The 18,471-nt window shown below is 43.7% G+C and overlaps 1 protein-coding gene across 9 annotated transcripts in view; it reads left to right on the top strand.

The window, feature by feature from the left end:
• The window catches only part of MYB (MYB proto-oncogene, transcription factor), a 28,895-nt gene extending 12,660 nt beyond the window's left edge, over positions 1-16,235 (top strand). For 5 of the 9 annotated variants that reach the window (XM_075707134.1, XM_075707132.1, XM_075707129.1 and 2 more), the window contains 6 exons: positions 2,142-2,284; positions 2,679-2,793; positions 2,880-3,005; positions 3,691-3,801; positions 4,450-4,557; positions 14,892-16,235. In XM_075707134.1, coding sequence (XP_075563249.1) covers positions 2,142-2,284; positions 2,679-2,793; positions 2,880-3,005; positions 3,691-3,801; positions 4,450-4,557; positions 14,892-15,008 — 720 coding nt within the window. In that variant the 3' untranslated portion in view covers positions 15,009-16,235. Of the gene's footprint in view, positions 1-190; positions 557-2,141; positions 2,285-2,678; positions 2,794-2,879; positions 3,006-3,690; positions 3,802-4,449; positions 4,558-14,891 lie in introns of all 9 variants that reach the window. The other 4 variants (XM_075707126.1, XM_075707127.1, XM_075707125.1 and 1 more) reach the window with 2 other exon arrangements.
• Positions 16,236-18,471: the final 2,236 nt, after the last annotated feature.

Below are 18,471 nucleotides of genomic sequence, written 5' to 3'. Positions count from 1 at the left end.
AGGTATATATTGAAAACACAAATAAGCGTTCACAGTGTTACTACTCAAATAAACAGGGTCAAGCTGAATTGAATTGGGAAAGACTTTATTGTTGTTGGTGGTGGTGGTTACGGGCATATCCTAGCGCTGTATTTTCATGAGGTGGCACTATACATTGTCTTATAGCTCCGTGCCTCCCACGTTGTTTCAGGATCCTTCATCATGGGGTGATCTCAGCAGTTTTGAATTCTTTGAAGACACAGACACTTCGGCTAGCAAAGCTCCCTCAGGCAATGTCGCGCAGCTTCAGCAAAGAGGGGCCAGTGCTTGTAGACCTGAAGGACACCCCATCACAAACTTGAGCAAAATCATGTCGAGTCAGGGCTGTCCTGGCTCACCAAAGTCCTTATCTGCCTCACAGGGCAGTGCAGCTCCGTGGGTCCTTCTTCGCAAAAGGAGAGGGCACTCCAGCCCCTTAGCCAGTGGCCACGGTAGCACCTTGGTCCTAGCTGACGTCAGCAGCTCAACTCCTGCTAAGCGCTCCCCTGTCAAAAGCCTGCCCTTCTCTCCCTCGCAGGTAGATCAAGACTTCTGCACAGATGTTACTAATTCTCAAAAGTCACCCCAGCCTTAACAATTTAGAAACTAATCCTTTGGAACAAATGACTAATTACCGTTGCGCTTGTTGATTTCACTCCGTGTTTGAATCTTCTCACTGCTCTTAGCCTTCACCACTGAGTTTAGATCATCAGCAAGCTAACTGTTGATTCTCATATTTTAAATTCATCTGTGGGGCTTGGGGTTTTGTTTTTTTTTTTTATTTGGATCATTTTTGTAGGGGAATACGATTGCTTGCTTTGCTCTTGCTGTTAACTCCTTCAGCTACTAGAGTTTAACATTTCTGATCATTTGTAATACTTTCCATCTCTGTCCACTTACAGTATGATTCATTGACCTAGAAAACCCCAAACTGCATTTAAATAGCATTCAGGTTGTGAGACAAACTGACAACAACCAGAAAATTCAAATCATGGCTCGCCTTCCTCAACCCGGGCCATGTGGGGTGGAGTGGAATAGGAATGAGGAGGAAAATGGCCTGTTAAAATGGTCCAGCGTGCACTTCCAAATTCCTGTTGATGGTTGCTTTGTTTCACAGCTGTAGCACTATTTAAAAGTGTTTTGGTTTTTTTGTTTGTCTGTTTGTGTTGGGTTTGCCTTGGTTTGGCTTTAGTCCCTGAAGTCAGAGAAATGCTATTTCATGAAGGACAGTAAAAGATTGCATGTAATGGTCTCCCACTGTATCTCCTATTACCTATTAGGTATTTTAATCATCTATCATTTATCCAGTATTTTCCTACATGCCATATTTTTATAAAGTGTGTTTTAATCTGATGTAAGTTGAGTCTAGAAGGTAATATGGTGAATCATTGTCAGAAGAAAGGATACCACTACGCTCACAGATTTATAGACACTAGAAATGGAAACAGTATTTTAGATTAGTAGGTAGAACTCATGCAAAAGCAATTTTCTCCAACCTAATACTGCCGCCTCCTTTTCAGTCAGCTATTTCCATTCCATAACACTCCATGCACCCATCACAGGTGGCAGTTTTCATTTTATGCTGTGAAAACTGAGCACTTTGTTTTGAGAGACATGATAGGAAATTTATTTTCCTGTCGTAAACACTTTATTTACCACCTTAAAAGCACCTAGATTCCCTATATAAATCTTTGTGGAATTTAGCCCCATTTCCTGTGGGTTTATTTCTGAAACGTCCCTTACTCATTTTCACCCAGTTCTTACTTGGGCACACTGCTCTTAATTAAAATCTATTTGCAGAAAATCCAGATCAGGCTTTTAAGGTGTGGCTCTTAAAGTGGTGGAGAATGTTTCTCATTGGAATGGAGTGTCATTTTCTTTATAACTTCCCTCTCCAGAACTGCTCATTTTGGCTTCTGGGGTGCTCCAGCCAAACTGTTGAGTATTGTTTTGCCATGTAGTCAGGTACCCCATATATGTGTACTGGCATCGTAGGATCAGGAGAATCACTTATGTCAATCAGAAGGAAGTGATTTCTTTTTCTTTTGTTGAATAACGTCAACTTAAGAAATCAACGGTGTAGTCTGGATGTTCCTGTTGATTTTTCCTTTCCCTACCTGCAGTTCTTAAACACCTCATCCAATCATGAAAACCTGAACCTGGACAACCCTGCACTAACTTCCACGCCGGTGTGTGGCCATAAGATGGCTGTTACCACGCCGTTCCACCGGGACCAGACTTTCAAAGCGCAGAAGGAAAATCATGTGTAAGTCTGTTATCGCGTTGTCTTGTCGGATTCACAAGGGTTCATTTCTTCAGGTTTGCATGCAAAGTGCTGGGTCACTGTATGCTTCCTGCAGAGTTGTCTGCTAACACATTCAAATTTTTCTTATTTTGGAGTAAAACTTCCACTTTATAACTGTGGAGGTAGGTTATTAATACAAAACAATCATGCACATAGACTCATCAGGTTTTTAAATAAAGCCATTCCACCTTATCACAGTTAAATAGATGTTCTACCAGAAAAGCAGTGGATTATAGGATTGCAGGAAGATATTTGTCCGAGTCTTAGAGCAGCCACTGCCTGTATTCACATATTTCTGTAAAGAGGTAATATTTCCAAGCATGTTCCTTTAAAATTTTTCTCCCTCTTTTTAAAGTTTCAGAACTCCAGCAATCAAGAGGTCGATATTAGAGAGCTCTCCAAGAACACCCACTCCATTCAAAAACGCACTTGCAGCTCAGGAAATCAAATATGGTCCTTTGAAGATGCTGGTAAGAAGGAAACAATGATAAAAGTTGCTTTGATATTAGTGCAGAGGGATGTTCTGGGACTTGGATATAACATTTCTTCCTTTCAGCCTCAAACTCCGACTCATCTTGTAGAAGATCTGCAGGACGTTATCAAGCAGGAGTCGGAGGAATCTGCAATAGTGGCTGGGCTACATGAAAGTGGACCCCCTTTGCTGAAGAAAATCAAACAAGAGGTAAATCTCAAACTTACCTGAGGCAATTTAATTCAGCAGTCTTTGCTGAGAAACTTATACCAATACCTTTTCTATTAAATAGCTGTGTCTGTTTTTCTTTCATGTGAGCCCCAAGATCTTAGTGTCGGTTCTATATAGTATACTAGGCATGCCTAATTCATCTCCCATTGATTTCCATAGAAGTCTTTCTGCTGTTTTCAGCAGGGGTTTGCTTGGGCTGTTCTAATGCAGTTTCTGTTTGAAACTTAAAAAGAAAAAAAAAATTAGACAGGAATTTGGATTGAATCTTTCTAATATTGGTGAAAACTATAGAAGAACCCCACGGGGACCAAGCTCCATGGAGTGACTTAGAAACGTGAACAATTGAGGACATTGCATTATATTACTTTGTCACTAAAGTTCTAAAAATACATATATTCTCAATCCTTTCTAGGGGATTAAACTCCTGAATACTGGCGGAGCGCTGAGTGCAAGTATTCAAAGTTTTATTAGGTGGGGATCTTTTTGAGAACCTTGAACTTTTTTCTTCTGGAAAGAGCAAGGGTGCTGTAAAAGACAGTACTGTAAACATGCATTATGCACGGTTGTGAAGAATATTTAGTCAGTTTATTAAGCAACTGACAGATAAATCTCCTTCTGGTCAGTTAGGTACTGGTTTTTATCACTGTGCCTTTCCTGCTTTCAGGTGGAGTCTCCAACAGATAAAGCTGGAAATTTTTTTTGCTCAAATCACTGGGAAGGAGAAAACCTGAACACTCAGCTCTTTACACATGCGTCTGCTGTGGAAGATGTGCCAGTAAGTGCAAGTTTTCACACCACGAAATGATTTTTCTGTTTTACATCCCTGTTCAGTTCTTAAATGCATGAGAGAAAACATTTTGTCTGACCTTCCTCACAAGTAGGCATTATTCATTATTTCCGTATCATTTTCCTGTATTAAGCATAAGAAGCAAAATCCCACTCTTAATTAGATCACTGTAATGCCTATAGAAGGTAGCAGAAGTTGCAGTCATTGTGCAGCCCACAGTCTTTGTAATGAGCCTGCACTTGGAGGCCGCCTGCACCTGTGTATAGAAATGACTAGGTCACCGAGTTTAAAACTGGTAAAAGAAAGAGAGAATCTGTTCTGTTTTGTGCAAAGGAGACCTTGCATGAGCATGGCTCCCTCTGCTTCGCCGGGACTATTCAATGTTACCGTTATTCTTGCACTTGGGAGTTTCACTGGATGAAAAACCTTTGCACGTGACGATGCTCCTGCAAAGCCAAGTCCCAGGGACCCCAGGCTGGGGTCTGCTCCCAGGGTGAGCGCTCCGTCTGTGACCATGCCCAGTGTTGCACCCTCTGCAGTCAGGCTGAGTTTGCTTTTAATACATTCGAATTTAGGTTGTTCTCCTGAGTTACTGAAACACCTTTTTTTTTTTTTTTTTTTTCTTTTCCTGTTCAGAATCTTCTTACCAGCTCCATTTTAAAGATGCCTGTGTCTGAAGAGGACGGTAGTTTTCACAAAACATTTGCAGTACCTAGGAACAGGCCACTAGCTAGTCCTCTGCAGGTAACTACTATTTGATAAAAATACCCTTTGTATGTAAAAATACGTATATATGTTGCTTTCTCACAGACTGATTTTCAGTTTTGAGCATGGAAGAATGAAACGTGCAGGTGAACATGGTTGAGGATCTCATTTTACCTGTGGAGCGTGAGGACGCAGAGGCTACAGCTGTGCCCGGAAGCTAAACAGGGCAAAGCCCCGTGCGTGGGGCATCGTCACTCAGCTGGCTCCAGCGTTAAATTGGTAGGACTGAGAATTGACGCGGGCCAGAGGCTTTTTCCTGTAGACTTCTTGCAGGCGGCTCTGCTGTTTTGGAGAGCAGGAGAGTTGAGTGGTGTGATGGTGGCCAGAACTTGTCACTGGCCTCGGGGCGAGAGCAGGGATTCGGGCACTGCCTGGCTGGCCAGCACGGATGCAGTCGGTGTTGCCCGCCCAGCCGAGCACGGCGGTGGCCTTTCCCTGAGTGCAGGCTGAGGTCCCACCAGAAATGTGGTTGTAAACAGTGGTCTGAAGGGGCCTTGTAACGCTTAGTGCCAGTTGTACATCTTGGGATCTCTGAACTGGATTAAATGTGTGACTGTTTTAATGTAAGCCAGATGTGAGGCTCGGTTTTACACATTTATGCTTTTTCCAAGCGTTAACAAACACACACATTTGCTGTACTTTAAAGTACAGCTGTTGCATAGGACCTGATCCAAAGCCCACCAAAGTCATTAGCAGACTCTGTGTCAACTCTTGCGGACAGAAGTCATTCAGAGAACGAAACACAGTGTAGATAATGATCAATTATCCTTCCACCACAGCCCGTATTTTTGGGGTATGAATTTTATATCCCTTCTCCACACAGGCAAATTGAGGGAAAGTGTCTTGTTCCCCAGGGTGAGTCACTGTCAGAAAGGAAATTATAACTCCATAGTTCCTGACTTTCAGACAGATAGTCCGCATGGCTAATCCTTTCTTTCCTCCCTCTTTCCAGAATTTACATTAGGGGTTATTTACAGTAGGAAGGAATGAACAAAACCTGTTTTTGATTAAGCATCTCTAGCCTGGCATTATAAAGTGAGATATTAAAATTTCACACATGTCCCCATTTGGCAGAGTTTGCCGTGGAGGAAGTTTGTATTTTGCACTGCAGAATCATTTGATGAAAAGCAGCTTTGGAGAGCAGGGGACTGTGTCTCCTCTCTGCGTGGGGGTGTCCATAGGGGCCAAAGACTCGCACTCCCTATTGCTTATTTGCTCTTTTCTCATGAACCGTGTTTCTTAGCTGCACTGTGGTAGACGGCTAAGAGGAGGGTTTGAATCATAGAATCATAGAATCATAGAATCGTTTAGGTTGGAAAAGACCTTTAAGATCATCCAGTCCAACCATTAACCTACACTACCAAGTCCACACTAAACCAATCAAGGGTAGACTAGACTAAACCATGTCCCCAAGTGCCACATCTACCCGTTTTTTGAACACTTCCAGGGATGGTGACTCCACCACCTCTCTGGGCAGCCTGTTCCAATGCTTGACCACCCTTTCCGTGAAGAAATTTTTCCTAATTTCCAGCCTAAACCTCCCCTGGCGCAGCTTGAGCCCATTTCCTCTCGTCCTATCGCTAACTACGTGGGAGAAGAGACCAACACCCACCTCACTACAACCTCCTTTCAGGTAGTTGTAGAGAGCGATAAGGTCTCCCCTCAGCCTCCTCTTTTCCAGGCTAAACAACCCCAGTTCCCTCAGCCACTCCTCATAAGGCCTGTGCTCCAGACCCTTCACCAGCCTTGTTGCCCTTCTCTGGACACGCTCCAGCACCTCAATGTCTTGAAGACCCACTGCCCCTGGGTTAGGGCAGTTATTTAGGGACAGTTCAGACCCCCTCATGGCAAAGGAGCCCCGGGCTCCAGCTTTGCAGCTCCCCGGCTGGCGCGTGGGGGGAGGCCCTGGGTCCCGCTGCCTTGCCAGCGCACTGACACCTGGCCACATCCCCCCGCCAAACCCCGGGCTCCTCCATAGGCTTAGGCCAACGTTTTCAGGTAGCTAAACAGAGTGTGTTGTGGGTTGTCCTGTTACTGGTAGTTGCCTGCACTCTGCCCGTAATAAAAATGAAGCATCTGAGGTGCCTGTAAAATAGGATCTTTTGATCTTTGGCATAACAGTGTTATGTTTCCTGCTATCTGAAAATAATTTATTTACAAGCTGCTGTAAATGAAAGGGCTTCTTTAACCTTCTCTCCTCACACTGATTTTGTTCAGGAAGTTGACACGAGTCAATTTGTGGGCCATTCTGGATCCCAGTCTTCAGCCCTTGCTCAGGAAAAGCCTTTAATTTTGCATGTTGAAAGTCAGGTGTTCCCATTGATGACTTTTCCTTAAGTAGGAACTAAGTTAAAAATTATTTCCCAATTAATCTCAGTGTTTAAAATGTGTTGAACTGAAAGAAAAAGCAGTTGTAAAAAGCCCCAAAATGAATACTTAGTATGCAGCTTCTTGGTGTACCTGTATGAAGGTAAAATTATTCTCTCTGCCAATGAAGAAACATTGAGCGTTTCGGCTGAAATGTAATCCTAAATGAAGAATGAGGCTAGAGGTGTCTGTGACGGTGGCACAGACGGCTTTATCAGAATTAAATAGACTTTTTATAACAGCGCGGTCTTGTCTGCCGATAGCTGCGCTCTCTGAATTGGCCTTAGTGTCAAGGTTAAAAGGGAGAATCTGCTTCATCCCTGGTAAGACTTGCTTGGCCTCCTGTCAGTGGGGGATTTGGCCCCATACACCTCAGAAAGGAGAGGCGGTCTGGCTCTCTTTCATGCCTGAAACCGCTGCTGCTCTGCCCTAATGCTTCCCCCCCTCTGCCTTCAGTGGAGCGGTCTGTCTGTGATGAGGGCACAGCATGTCTAAAGGGTGCAAAGCGATTGAAAATGTTAGCGTTTGCACTTGGTTTTGACTGGTAGCTTTTTGTACGTGATGGGTTTTTAGCATGTTCTTGTTCTACGCTTTCTAGTTTATAATTTGGTGTATCGCACACATACATGTACACAGACCCTGACACACACACACAAACACTGGACTAAATCCATCGATTCCATGCAGGTAGATATTAAACATGAGGGAACTCATCTGGGTGAAATTTTATTGTGTCTGCATATGTTTACATTGCTGCTGTGAATATTTTGGGCCTGATCCAACTGTTCTTACTTAGGCAAATTGACTTCAGTCCAAGTAAGAACTATAGTACTCTCTGCACCTTGGGATGTGTGCATGGAGAGGGAGGAAGGAAAGAAAGAGAGCATTAAACTTACTTTTTAATATGCTTGGTTCTTAAAATTCTATTTTCTTTTAAATTTGTATTTACATAAGAGGGGGGTAGCATGTTTACCAGCTTGCAGTATTTTTTGTTGCTTTAATAATTTGCACTGTATTTACATAAAGAAAAAAATATTTGCCTAGTAATAAGCTCACCAAAGTGTCTGATTACTTACTGTTTTGCTGTTAAATTCCAAAGAAGGCAAGAGTAACAAATGTTCAAAGCAATCTCTAAGGATATTTTTACTGGACACACGACTGATTATATGCAGCTGAGTAAATAGTAGTCACTGACCATATCACAATAGCACGATATGATTCACCATCACTGAGAAGGAACAGCATGTCGCATCATTTGGCATGTGAGGTCAGGTAGCTGCATGTAACTGCGCTGGGAATGTGGTGGTATTGGTGTTGCACTAGAGCAATGGCAGAAAAAGCCCTCATAGACCCAAGATGTGTTTGGGCGTCATTCTCATTTGGTCCCCTGGTTAAGTCTCTGTAAAACATTGGACGTAAAGGCAGCTGTGTGTAGGATCTTTCTGGTAAGGCATGAAGGTTTAGCCAGCTTTTTTATCCTGCATAGCAAATCTCATGGTTGTGCATTGGGTATTCTCTCCCTGGCAGGAATAGGAGATACCTCACCAAACCCATGTGTTGGCTTGGGGTGGAATTACTCTTACGCTCCGTTGCATGAATCCCAAATACTTCTGCTTTATATTGGTGGTTAGTTACAACCAATATTTTTGCATCCTATGTTTTTGTCACTCAAACAATACTTAGTTTCACTGTAGGGAGTTTTTGGCCTCACTAGCAACTTTTCTAAAGGTTAAGATTTTGGGATAACGTATGAAGCCCTTATTGAGGCAAACTGATGATCTGTACCGAGCATTTGCTTGAGCAAAGTAAGAGGTTACATGAAAACTGTGTTTCTGGCCCTTCCTGTGTAAAAGTTATGTTTTATTTCACATTATGTTCCATAGCAGTAGCAGTACATAATACAGAATATCCTAACATAGACATTTTAACAGATAGAAAAGTAGGCTAAATCATAGACCATCCAACCTAACCCTGCAGCTATCAAAAGACACCATGAAATGGAACCTTTTAAGAAAATAGCGCTTCTTTGATATCTTCTTCCCCCAGTAACAAAGGAAACAACACAAGGTAGAAGCCCTGCAAGCTAAAGAGAATGTTCTTCAACCCCTAGCTCCTGTCACTTTCCATTTTTTAACCACAGACTGACACGTTTGAGCTCCAATTTCCTGACTTTCAGCAGTTTATGTAACCTTTTCTTTTAAAGAGTAAGTTTAAAGGATTTTAAAACAGTTACTTGGTTAACCTTTTCAAGAGTGTGAGCTGTCATTAACCTTAATTTTCTCCGTTTAAAAAGTGAAATGTGGAATTTCATTTGCAGCTGGTTGTCAGGCAAAATGTATAGATGAGGCAGCATGCTCTCTGGCAGCAGCAGACTTTCTCTCGTTTTCCTCCATGGCTTTTTGGGGCAAGAAGATCCCAAAGTCTCATACTCTTCTTTGTTTAATCAAGGGAGAGGGGGAAGCACACTGTGCTCAAGCCCCGGGAGGTTTAATATTTGCACAGCAAGGGAAGGTAGCCCTGCGGGTTTCCCTCACTTGTGTCATCCCTTCTCTCGCCAGTGGCTGATGTGTACAGGAGCTGTGCTTGGTGCAGCTGAGGGAGCAAAAGGAGGTTCGAAGTTACAGGTCAGTCACCACATGTTTTCCTCCCAGGGCAGCAGAATTTGGGTTGCAAACAGATCAGGAGTTACAGCTGCCCCAAGCAGGTGATGGTCTCCTAGAAAGAAGAAAAGTGACAGCTTAACTATCAGTCATTTGCAGCAATGTGTTCTGATCCGTGAATTAAAAAGGTACTTAAGGACAAAACTAGAAAGGGACTGACTATCCTAATGTGAGTTGCAGGCGCTTAGCCCATTTCTGTATCTCCTCCGTTAACCTCACTTGGAAAGCTCATACATCTCAAACAGGAGTTTTGTCTGAGTAAGGGCTTCAGGGTTACACTCTTCAAAGTGCCACCACATAGCTCTTTCTAGCTCTGGTATCAGGCTTATAATCACAGCTGAAACCTTGGACCATATATTCTCTGACGTTTAGCAAGCTGTATTTCTGAGCAACTGGGGAAGCCCCAGAGTTTGGGAGAAGGCTGCCCCATGCCCCGGGGGAGAATTAGCAACATGAGCAGAAACAGTGCTCTGCTTTAGCAATGGCAGTAGAATTCATTTATGTCACTTGAGTTTTTAATTAGTCTTTACTGTCTGGTCTTGATAAGTAAAAGGGCTGCTCTTGGTTCTGCATCCTTACAGAATAGAAAGCCGTACTATTCTACACGATAGGCATCATACTCTGCTAGGAAGTTGTTTTGGCTAGGGTGTTGATTGTTTTAGTGTTTCAGAAGGAGTACCGCATTTCCGTTGCAAGCCTTCTTTTCAGCGGCATGTTCTGCGAATTATCCGTACTGTGTAATCTAAGGGAAAACTGGCAAGAAATCCAGCTTTTTGAAACAGAGAGATATGATAAGGTACTTTCTAATAGTCTGAGCCTTCTAAACATTTTAAACATTTTGGCTTTTTTAGGTTTTAAATGCCAGCACAAGTTGGCTAAATTAATGGGAATGTATGTAACACCAATAACTTTGCTGGAGTTGCTGAAGATACCTGCCAGCATAGCGGAGATTTAAAATCTGTCTTCTAACACAGTCCTTTGCCCAAAGATTTTTACTACATTTCCATCAGTTTGGGAGCTCAGTACTGCAGGACTGCAGCTGCGTTTGGTTTTGGCATCCGCTCCTAACAGGCAAGGTGTCGTAATGCAGGAGCTTTCTTAAGCTACGCAGACAGCACATGAAAAGGCGGTCCAGGCTCCCAGCGCAGAAGGACTAGCGCTGTTAGAAAAGCACCTTTCCACCGTCTTTTCTTTCCTTACTCTGGTCTGTTTTCTCTAGATGGTCCAAGTTTTTATTTAAAGTGCTTCAACTGGATATCCCAGTTACAGCTTTGACAGTTTGTTTACAGTTCGCATCTGCCTGAGGGCAGTTGAAGGCACGTTACAGGATAAGCGAGGTAGTTTTGCTGCCAGGAGAAGGATGTGCTGGTAGGATTACTGAAGTTAAAAAAAAATGAGCCAGGGAGAATGACATCGCTGGAATTGTACCATGGGTCTGTAATTTTATCCTATGGGAACTCATAGAAAGTATACCTTCTTCTCCCCCCCACCCCCTGTCTTAACTTGAAGAGAGAAAACTGCTGTGAGTGGAAGAGAAAAATACAGCTGAAAGTACTGGCTGAAAAGGCTTAAATTCTTTTAACTGACAGCAAAACTAAGAGTAGTCTCCCGCTCTTTGAGGCAATAAAAAAAAATATATATGGAATAAGTTGTACTGCAGAAATCCCTTTCTTTCCCCACTGGCTAGGGATTTAGGTGCCCAAATGAACACCTCACTCTTAGATGGCTGAATTTAAGTGGGATGAATCCACTGAATCAATGAAAACATGCCCATCAATTTTGGTGGGTTTTGGGTCAGGCCTTTTGTCTTCTAGTTACAAAGCTTTTGCGTTGGTTTGCAGAGTTGGACCTTTAAATGCGGTAGGGGAGATGCAACGAGCGTTCTGCAAAAGTAGTGGTTTGACTTTGCTCTCTGTGCTGTTTTCCTGCATGCCTCTAGGCTTTCTGCCTGGGTCTCTTTCGATAGGTTGGCTAAGCGCTGCTTTCTGCGGGGCGCTGCCACTTTCCTCTAACAGAGCCCTGTCAACACTGGCTGCGGTGCTGGCGTGGAAGGAGGCGTCGTGCTTTTCCCTTTTTACTAAGAGCTCCCGTAGCTGTGCGTGCCCAGAGACGGCAAGGCGCTCTGCCTGGGTCGTGGGACCCAGCCGCTCCCTGCCAAGAAGGGAAGTAAAACTTCTCGCGTCGGGATGACTTTCGCACGTGCCTCCGGCGCTGCGCTGCAGGGCTGGCAAGGCAAAGGCACTGTGCTTTGGTTTGTGTTGGCTGCTGAGAGCCAAGGCTTCAGACAGAAAATGTTTATTAAAAATACCCGCTTGAAATGTTATCTGAGTTCCCCAGGATAGAATGGAAAGTTGTCTTAGTAAATATACTACTTTAGTAAATATACTGCTTCGGGTCAAATTCCGCTTTCTTTGCTAGAGCAAAGCTCTCACCACCGTCAGTGAGATGCAGAGTTAGTCTCTTTTTATAAATTCATCCTCAGAGGGGAAAAAAAAAGCGCGCATTAATGTATTTCTGGGGAAATAATACAAGGGTCAAAACTTTGTGGGGAGATTTTCCCGTGCTGTCTCTAGGGCAAAACTTGAGGAGGTTGTTTCAAGCAGGCTCGAGTCAGGGCTCCAGCTGATCGTCCTGCCGCTTGCTGTGTCTGCAGCCCGATGCTTCCCCGGGGCGCTGGGGCGGCCGAGCCCGGAGGGGGGGCAGAGGGGTTACTGCCTGCCCGAGCGGCTTCTGCTGCGCTGACATCAGGTTAAACCAAGACCAGGCTTTCAGTGGAATGAGTGACATGTAGCAGCCTGCTGAGATGTTGGAGATACCAGGATGCAGATTTATTATTTTTTCTTTTCTAAGCACATGGCTGTTAATACAAAGAGCTCAGTGTAGATGCTAACAATTAAGCCTAATTTATGAAATCGGGACACTCCTTGCCTGAAGTTACTTCTGTTTTTTAAAAATTGACATACTGTGACAGATGGACTTTTCCTTACATGTTTTCGGTTATTTAGGGGACTGCTGATCTCACTTTTCTAGAGCAGTGCATTTGAGCTTTGGGAGATCACGGGAAAATACCAGTTGGAGAGATATTTTTGTCCTTTGAAATTCTGGAACTGCCAACTGCTTTTGAGGTGTACAGACCAAAACTGACTTTAAGTAAATCCGATGGCATTGCACCAGGCATTAATTTGGTCCCTGATGCAAACACCTCTAAAATAATAGGGTACGATATTCACAGGTGCCTGAGTCCCACTGGGGATCAACAGGAGGCTGTAGGTTTCCAGCTGATGTAGGTGCCTTTGAAAAGTTACCCTGGAGGCTGTTTAACCAAAACGTAAAAGAAGCTGTGGCGTGTCGCATGCATGTCTGGGGCACGCAGAAAGTATGTCACACCTGCTTTTTGACTGTGGCGTGTGCCCTAGGCTGAGCCACAGCACAAGGTGTACAGCCAGCCCGGGTTGAACCTCTCCAGAAAAGAGGGGTATGGCATGTTTGTTCACTTCGCAGATGCGGCTCTCCCACAAAAAGCTGCAGAAACTTAATGATTTGAGGCCTGACCTGGGTCTCCTTCACACGGGGAACTCCCACTGAAGCTGAGCAGGAGTTGTGCCTGCAAAAAGGCGTCAGGAGCAGAGACAACATTTGGAACTTGTCTACAGAGAAGAGAAAGCCGTGTCTAGGGAAGCCCAGCAGAAGTTTACAGAGGACTAACATGCGTGCCCTCATCTTGGCCACGCTGCTTACTTCTTCATTGGGTTTGTCCCTTTTTGACTGTTAGCCCTCTGAGGCAGGGAAGCTCGGTCCCTGTGTTTGTACCAGAGCCCTGATTAGGGCATGTTATGAGAAATTATCTGTATTTCATGTTGCCCAGCCTTTGACTATCCGTATGTCTCAGATAACACTGTTTACAGTCAGAAGAGCATTCTCTAAACATTTAGGCGAGGGAATAATTTAAGGATCCTCTTGCACAGTGAGCAACTAGAAGGAGCAGGATAAAGAGCCATGGGCATGCCGGGACAGTTCTGCTCTTAGCAGACGGTTTGCAGTCCACTCAGTTATGCTTCACCCAGTGTCCTAGATACTGGGAAGGCTTTGGCCATCTCATTGAGCAATGTAGATCTTGAACTGCAAAGATGATGCTTTTTGAAAGCAGAGGAAAACAGAGAAGGGTTTCTCCCAACTTGTCTTTGTTGGTGGCTCTTGGGGGTAGATCTTCTCAGTCATCAACAGCCCTGGGATCTCCTTGCTGGCAGGCAGCTTTCCGTTAAGCACAGTCATGTGCATTTTTGGAATGCAGGGTATTCACGCAACTAGCCCCATAAAATAATGGAGTTTTTATTCAGGGCTTAGTGAGCATCTCGACATGGAAAAGCAGACGCACTGAGTAAGTGAAAGAGTTCAATAGAAAAAAAAATAAGTGTGTGTAAATGTGTGTGTGTATACTGGTAAATTCCAGGAGCTTTGAAATTTCATTACTGTTTATAGCTCAAGGCAATGAGAAACATCTCACATGTGCAGTGAGTAAATAAATACAGTGCGCACGGCCCTCTGCAGATACGTTTATCTCACTTTAACATTATACTAAATGGTGTCTGTAACCCCCATAAATACCACAAGAAGTGAAATGGCTTACACAATAATTAAAATGCTGTTTCTGCTGAGAGTCGCCCCCCCCCACCCTCTTCTCCTTTGCCAGAAGAGCTCTGCTAATGGGCACGTGCTAATCGCCGTGCAAGGTGAAAGCAGCTTTGAGCGCGGGACTTTTTGTTAGCTGTGGTCGGGCTGCCAAGACTGTCAGGTTCGTTTAGGGAACGCAGGGGCAGAGCAGCTGTATTTCTAGAGTGCAGCTTCGGCAGGAATTTGTGTGTGGCGATAGCACTGGACATTATAACTGTGGGCTTTAACCTGCCTGTGCCCTGTTGACTGTAAAGTCCACCTGCAAATAAATTCTTTTTTTAGACCTTTCACGGACAGGAAAGATTAAATGCAATGCTATAGATATAGCCTCGTAGAGAAGACACTGTTTGTGAGAGAAGCGGGGAGGTTTGGATGCTGGCTTTTGTGGCGTGCCCCTCTGCAGGTCATCTGGTCTGTCCGCCCCTCCGGTCGCTAACTGAGAAGCGGGGGTGATATTTTTTTTGCCTGTTGCGTTGAGATTTCAATTTCTCTGGAGATGGGACGACACCCTCCTGTGTGTTCACGCAACAGTTGCGAGCGGGCCCGGCTTCGGCTGGGGCTACGGATAAATGACATGACCGTCACCCCAAATCTCTCTGCCTGCTTCTAATTTAGCATCTGAACAACGCCTGGGAGTCCGCATCCTGCGGGAAGATCGAGGATCAGATGGCCCTGACGGATCAGGCGCGCAAGTACATGGCCGCCTTCCCCACCCGGACTCTGGTGATGTGAAAGGGTCGACGGACAGAGAAGCATTATGGTTTTGAGAACACTTCACCTCTGCTGGGAAATTCCTGTTCCTCTGCATGAAGACTTTTCATGAATGGGAGAAGAGCCTATCTTTGTTGTGGTACAACAGTTGGGAGCAGCACAAAGTGCATTTAGTCACTCAGCATATATATTCTTGTTGGATTTCACCCAACTTAAGAGGATTTTTTTTTTTTTGAATAAATGATACTTGCCTAAATTATTAGGTATTAAGTTTGAATCAGTAATTAATGATCTTGAGTGCAGACTTACAAAGGTAATTTTTTTGTACTTCTTGAGATCAAGCAGACCTAATACACCAGTATTGTTATTTCAGTGATGTGCTAGGTAGGGTGGGGTTTTGTTTGTTTCTTTTTTAATTTTTTTTTATAATAAAAGAGCAGGTACTCAAACAGATATATTTTAAATCACTGAACAAAATGCATTGGTGTAAAATACTGAAGTGAAAAGCATTACTACAAACGCTAGTCTGTGCAAAGGGGGAAAACTGATCGAGATCGTGAATGCTCAAACATCCATGCCTCTTGAAATACTCTTTCATTCTGTTATGGTTCTAGACCATTATACATTGTATGTTTCTGTTTGGGGGGGGTAATTAGCTTGCTTTAAAAAATATTACGGTATGAAACATAGATTTATGAGAAAAATTATATTTTTATTCAGTAATTTAATTTTGTAAATGCCAAATGAATACTGTGTTTTGCTGCTACAGACCTTAGCATGTAGACATGCTGCTAGTGTAAAAGGAGCAGTAGAGCTTTATATGGAAAGAAAACAAATGTTGATATTAGCTAATTGACTATGCACTAGCATTTCAGACCTTTTTATTTTAATTTTTTTACATCATTTATATTTTTCCCCCTTTTTTTTTTATAAGCAATATTTTTGAACACTGTTCCTGGGAGATTCTTTTTTTTGTCTGGATGTGTTGTTTTGTTTCTCATTGGTTTGTAACAGCATGCATTGCACCTTCATATGTTTGGGAGAACACTGTCTTGTTCATGTTGTCTGTTTTGTTCCATGTCTAGCTAATTGTTCCGTAAATTGGGTCTTGTGTACTGAATCAGGTTCTTAGAAATACATGGTTCTTTGTACTGCCATACCAAATCTTTATCGATATGGCAAAACACTGATTTTATTTTATTTTTTTATTGTTTGTTTTTTTATAACAGCCTCTGACTTTGCTGCCTTAATAGCGTTTGGTGCAGCTTCATCTGCACTTAATTTTTTATACGACAATGTACTGCCTTGTAGATAAATAAAGTGTGTTCTTTTTTACTTAAACCTGCACGGTCTCCTAATCTTGTTTGTCTTTAGTGTTTTGGCGGTGGTGTTACAGGCAACAATCAAGCCAAGAAGGTTATTTCCAGCACACTTATCTAAGTAAGGAATAGTGTTTTGCACACTGTAGGTAGCCTCAACATCCTCCGTTCTCATTGATTGTTAAGGAAGTGGAAGGAGCACAGCACAAAACAGTAAGCATTTAGCACGTTGCGGACCCGAGGCACATCTCTAGTGACACCAAAGTCCAGGTCAGCTTCAGCTGGTGGGAGGCTTACTGCACCTTTTGTGCAAAACTGCTGTTCTCCCAAAATACCAGATAATTTCTTTCTTCATCTGAGTCCATCAGATCAGGAACCAACTGAATAAGAGCAAAATATCCTGGAGTTCGTATACTGTAGAATAGGTTTTTTCACGCTTGTCTTAAGAAACCAGAGGTGAGAATATACTTTGAAACCTGGTGCGTTACGCTGCACAGCAAATAATTGGGCAGACCTGCAGAGCCTCATGCAGCATAAGCGCTGAGGACATTCAGCCCCAGGAATGCTAGAGTAAAAGCAATTGCCAACAAAACAAAAAGAGAGAAAAAAGACTCAACCTGCCAGGAAAAAAAAAATTGCATTTTATTTAGTAGTTTGAAAATAAATTGTTCACTGACATTTAAGTTGATGCAAGCGCTTCAAAGTTGGACTGATATTCTTGAGAGCAGATTTCAGCACCATGAAGGAAGTAATTCCTATTTCCAAGCATGCGTAGCTACATATGGGCTGAGAGCCCCGAAAGGCACCTTTCAGCCCTTTTTATTCCTTCCCCAGCAGCCTGCCTAGTCCTCCCAGCTGAAGCCACATGCTGGCCCTCACACCATGTGGTGCACAGAAAAGGAAGAGCAAAAAGGCCTTTTTCACCCTCTGCAAGGTCCCTTCTTGAGTGCTTTTGGTTTTCAGTGCGACAAGGGACCGGTGCTTGCAGCAGCCCCCTCCAAGTTTTGCCTGCATTCCCCATCTATCCCCCACGTGCGGATCAGACTCTCACCGAATGCTGGGGGAGAGCCAGCCCCGAGGTAGTTTCAGAGCAATTATCACAGGCAGGACCCTGGCAGTGGGTATGGATTACAGAGAAGGGGAAGTCTGCGGGAGCGCTTGCTGGTGCAAAGGCTGCGGGCTCGCACCGTAAAAACGCTTGTGCAAGATGCAAGGGAGGACTTGCGGGACTCGATGGGGTGCAACTTGGGAAGAGGGAAAGATGTGCCTTTGAGGCATGCCACAGCTTAAGCAACGCATTACAGCTTAAAAGAAAAAAAAAAAAAAAGGAAAAAGAAACACCAAGCTTACAACAGGTCTTTGAGGCAAAGCTCTTGCCTTGTAGGGCTCCAGCTGTAACTGCACCAAGCGTGGCTGAGTTTAAACAGATCATTATCTAGCGCCCGGTGCGGAGCAGTGCTGGGAAACATGGAGGCTCACCCTGCAGGTGCCCAAGCATAAGGACTGGGTTTTTTTCCCCCACACACCCCTTCAGTTGCTTTAAACCCCATTTTTAACATGCAAAACCATTGCAATAATTGGCTTGTTGATGGGCACACTAAGAGCTAATACAGAGGAAAATGTTTCTTTTTCCCCTCTTTTCATTGAAAATGCAAAACACTCAGTAGATTAAGGCTGATTTGCATATGTTTCTGCATGCATGTGGTGCTCAGCATGAGCGAAGGAAGAGGCTTTGTTTGAATGCTGTAGCCCAGGAACCTGGTTATTTTTCCCCCACCAATACTCGCTAAGTTTCCTTTGCTACAAAGTGCCACCTCCCACATGTGTTTCTCACACAAACATCCCCATGTGACCATGTTCTGCTTCCCGTCTGAAATACACATCTTTCATTCAGAGATCCAAGAGAAGTCCTACCTGCCTGTTAAATTCCATCTTGAGCATCAGTCAGGTGAGACCTATCCTGGGACAGGGCCATGTAAATAGTCTTGATGATGGCTATTTGGCCTTGCAGTGACCCTTTGCACAGGTGGATAGCCATCCTGGACCCATTTAAAGCTAAAGAAACCTACCAAAACGAAGGGAAAACAGGTTCAGTCAAGTTCTCATTTAATCGAGAGTAGATATTTGGCTCAAATTCCTATTAACCTTTTTTCTTCACTGTAATT

Source organism: Pelecanus crispus, chromosome 3, assembly GCF_030463565.1.
Source record: "Pelecanus crispus isolate bPelCri1 chromosome 3, bPelCri1.pri, whole genome shotgun sequence".
NCBI lineage: Eukaryota > Metazoa > Chordata > Aves > Pelecaniformes > Pelecanidae > Pelecanus > Pelecanus crispus.
The sequence above is the reverse complement of the archived record's forward strand: the minus strand, read 5'-3'. Positions and strand labels throughout refer to the sequence as shown.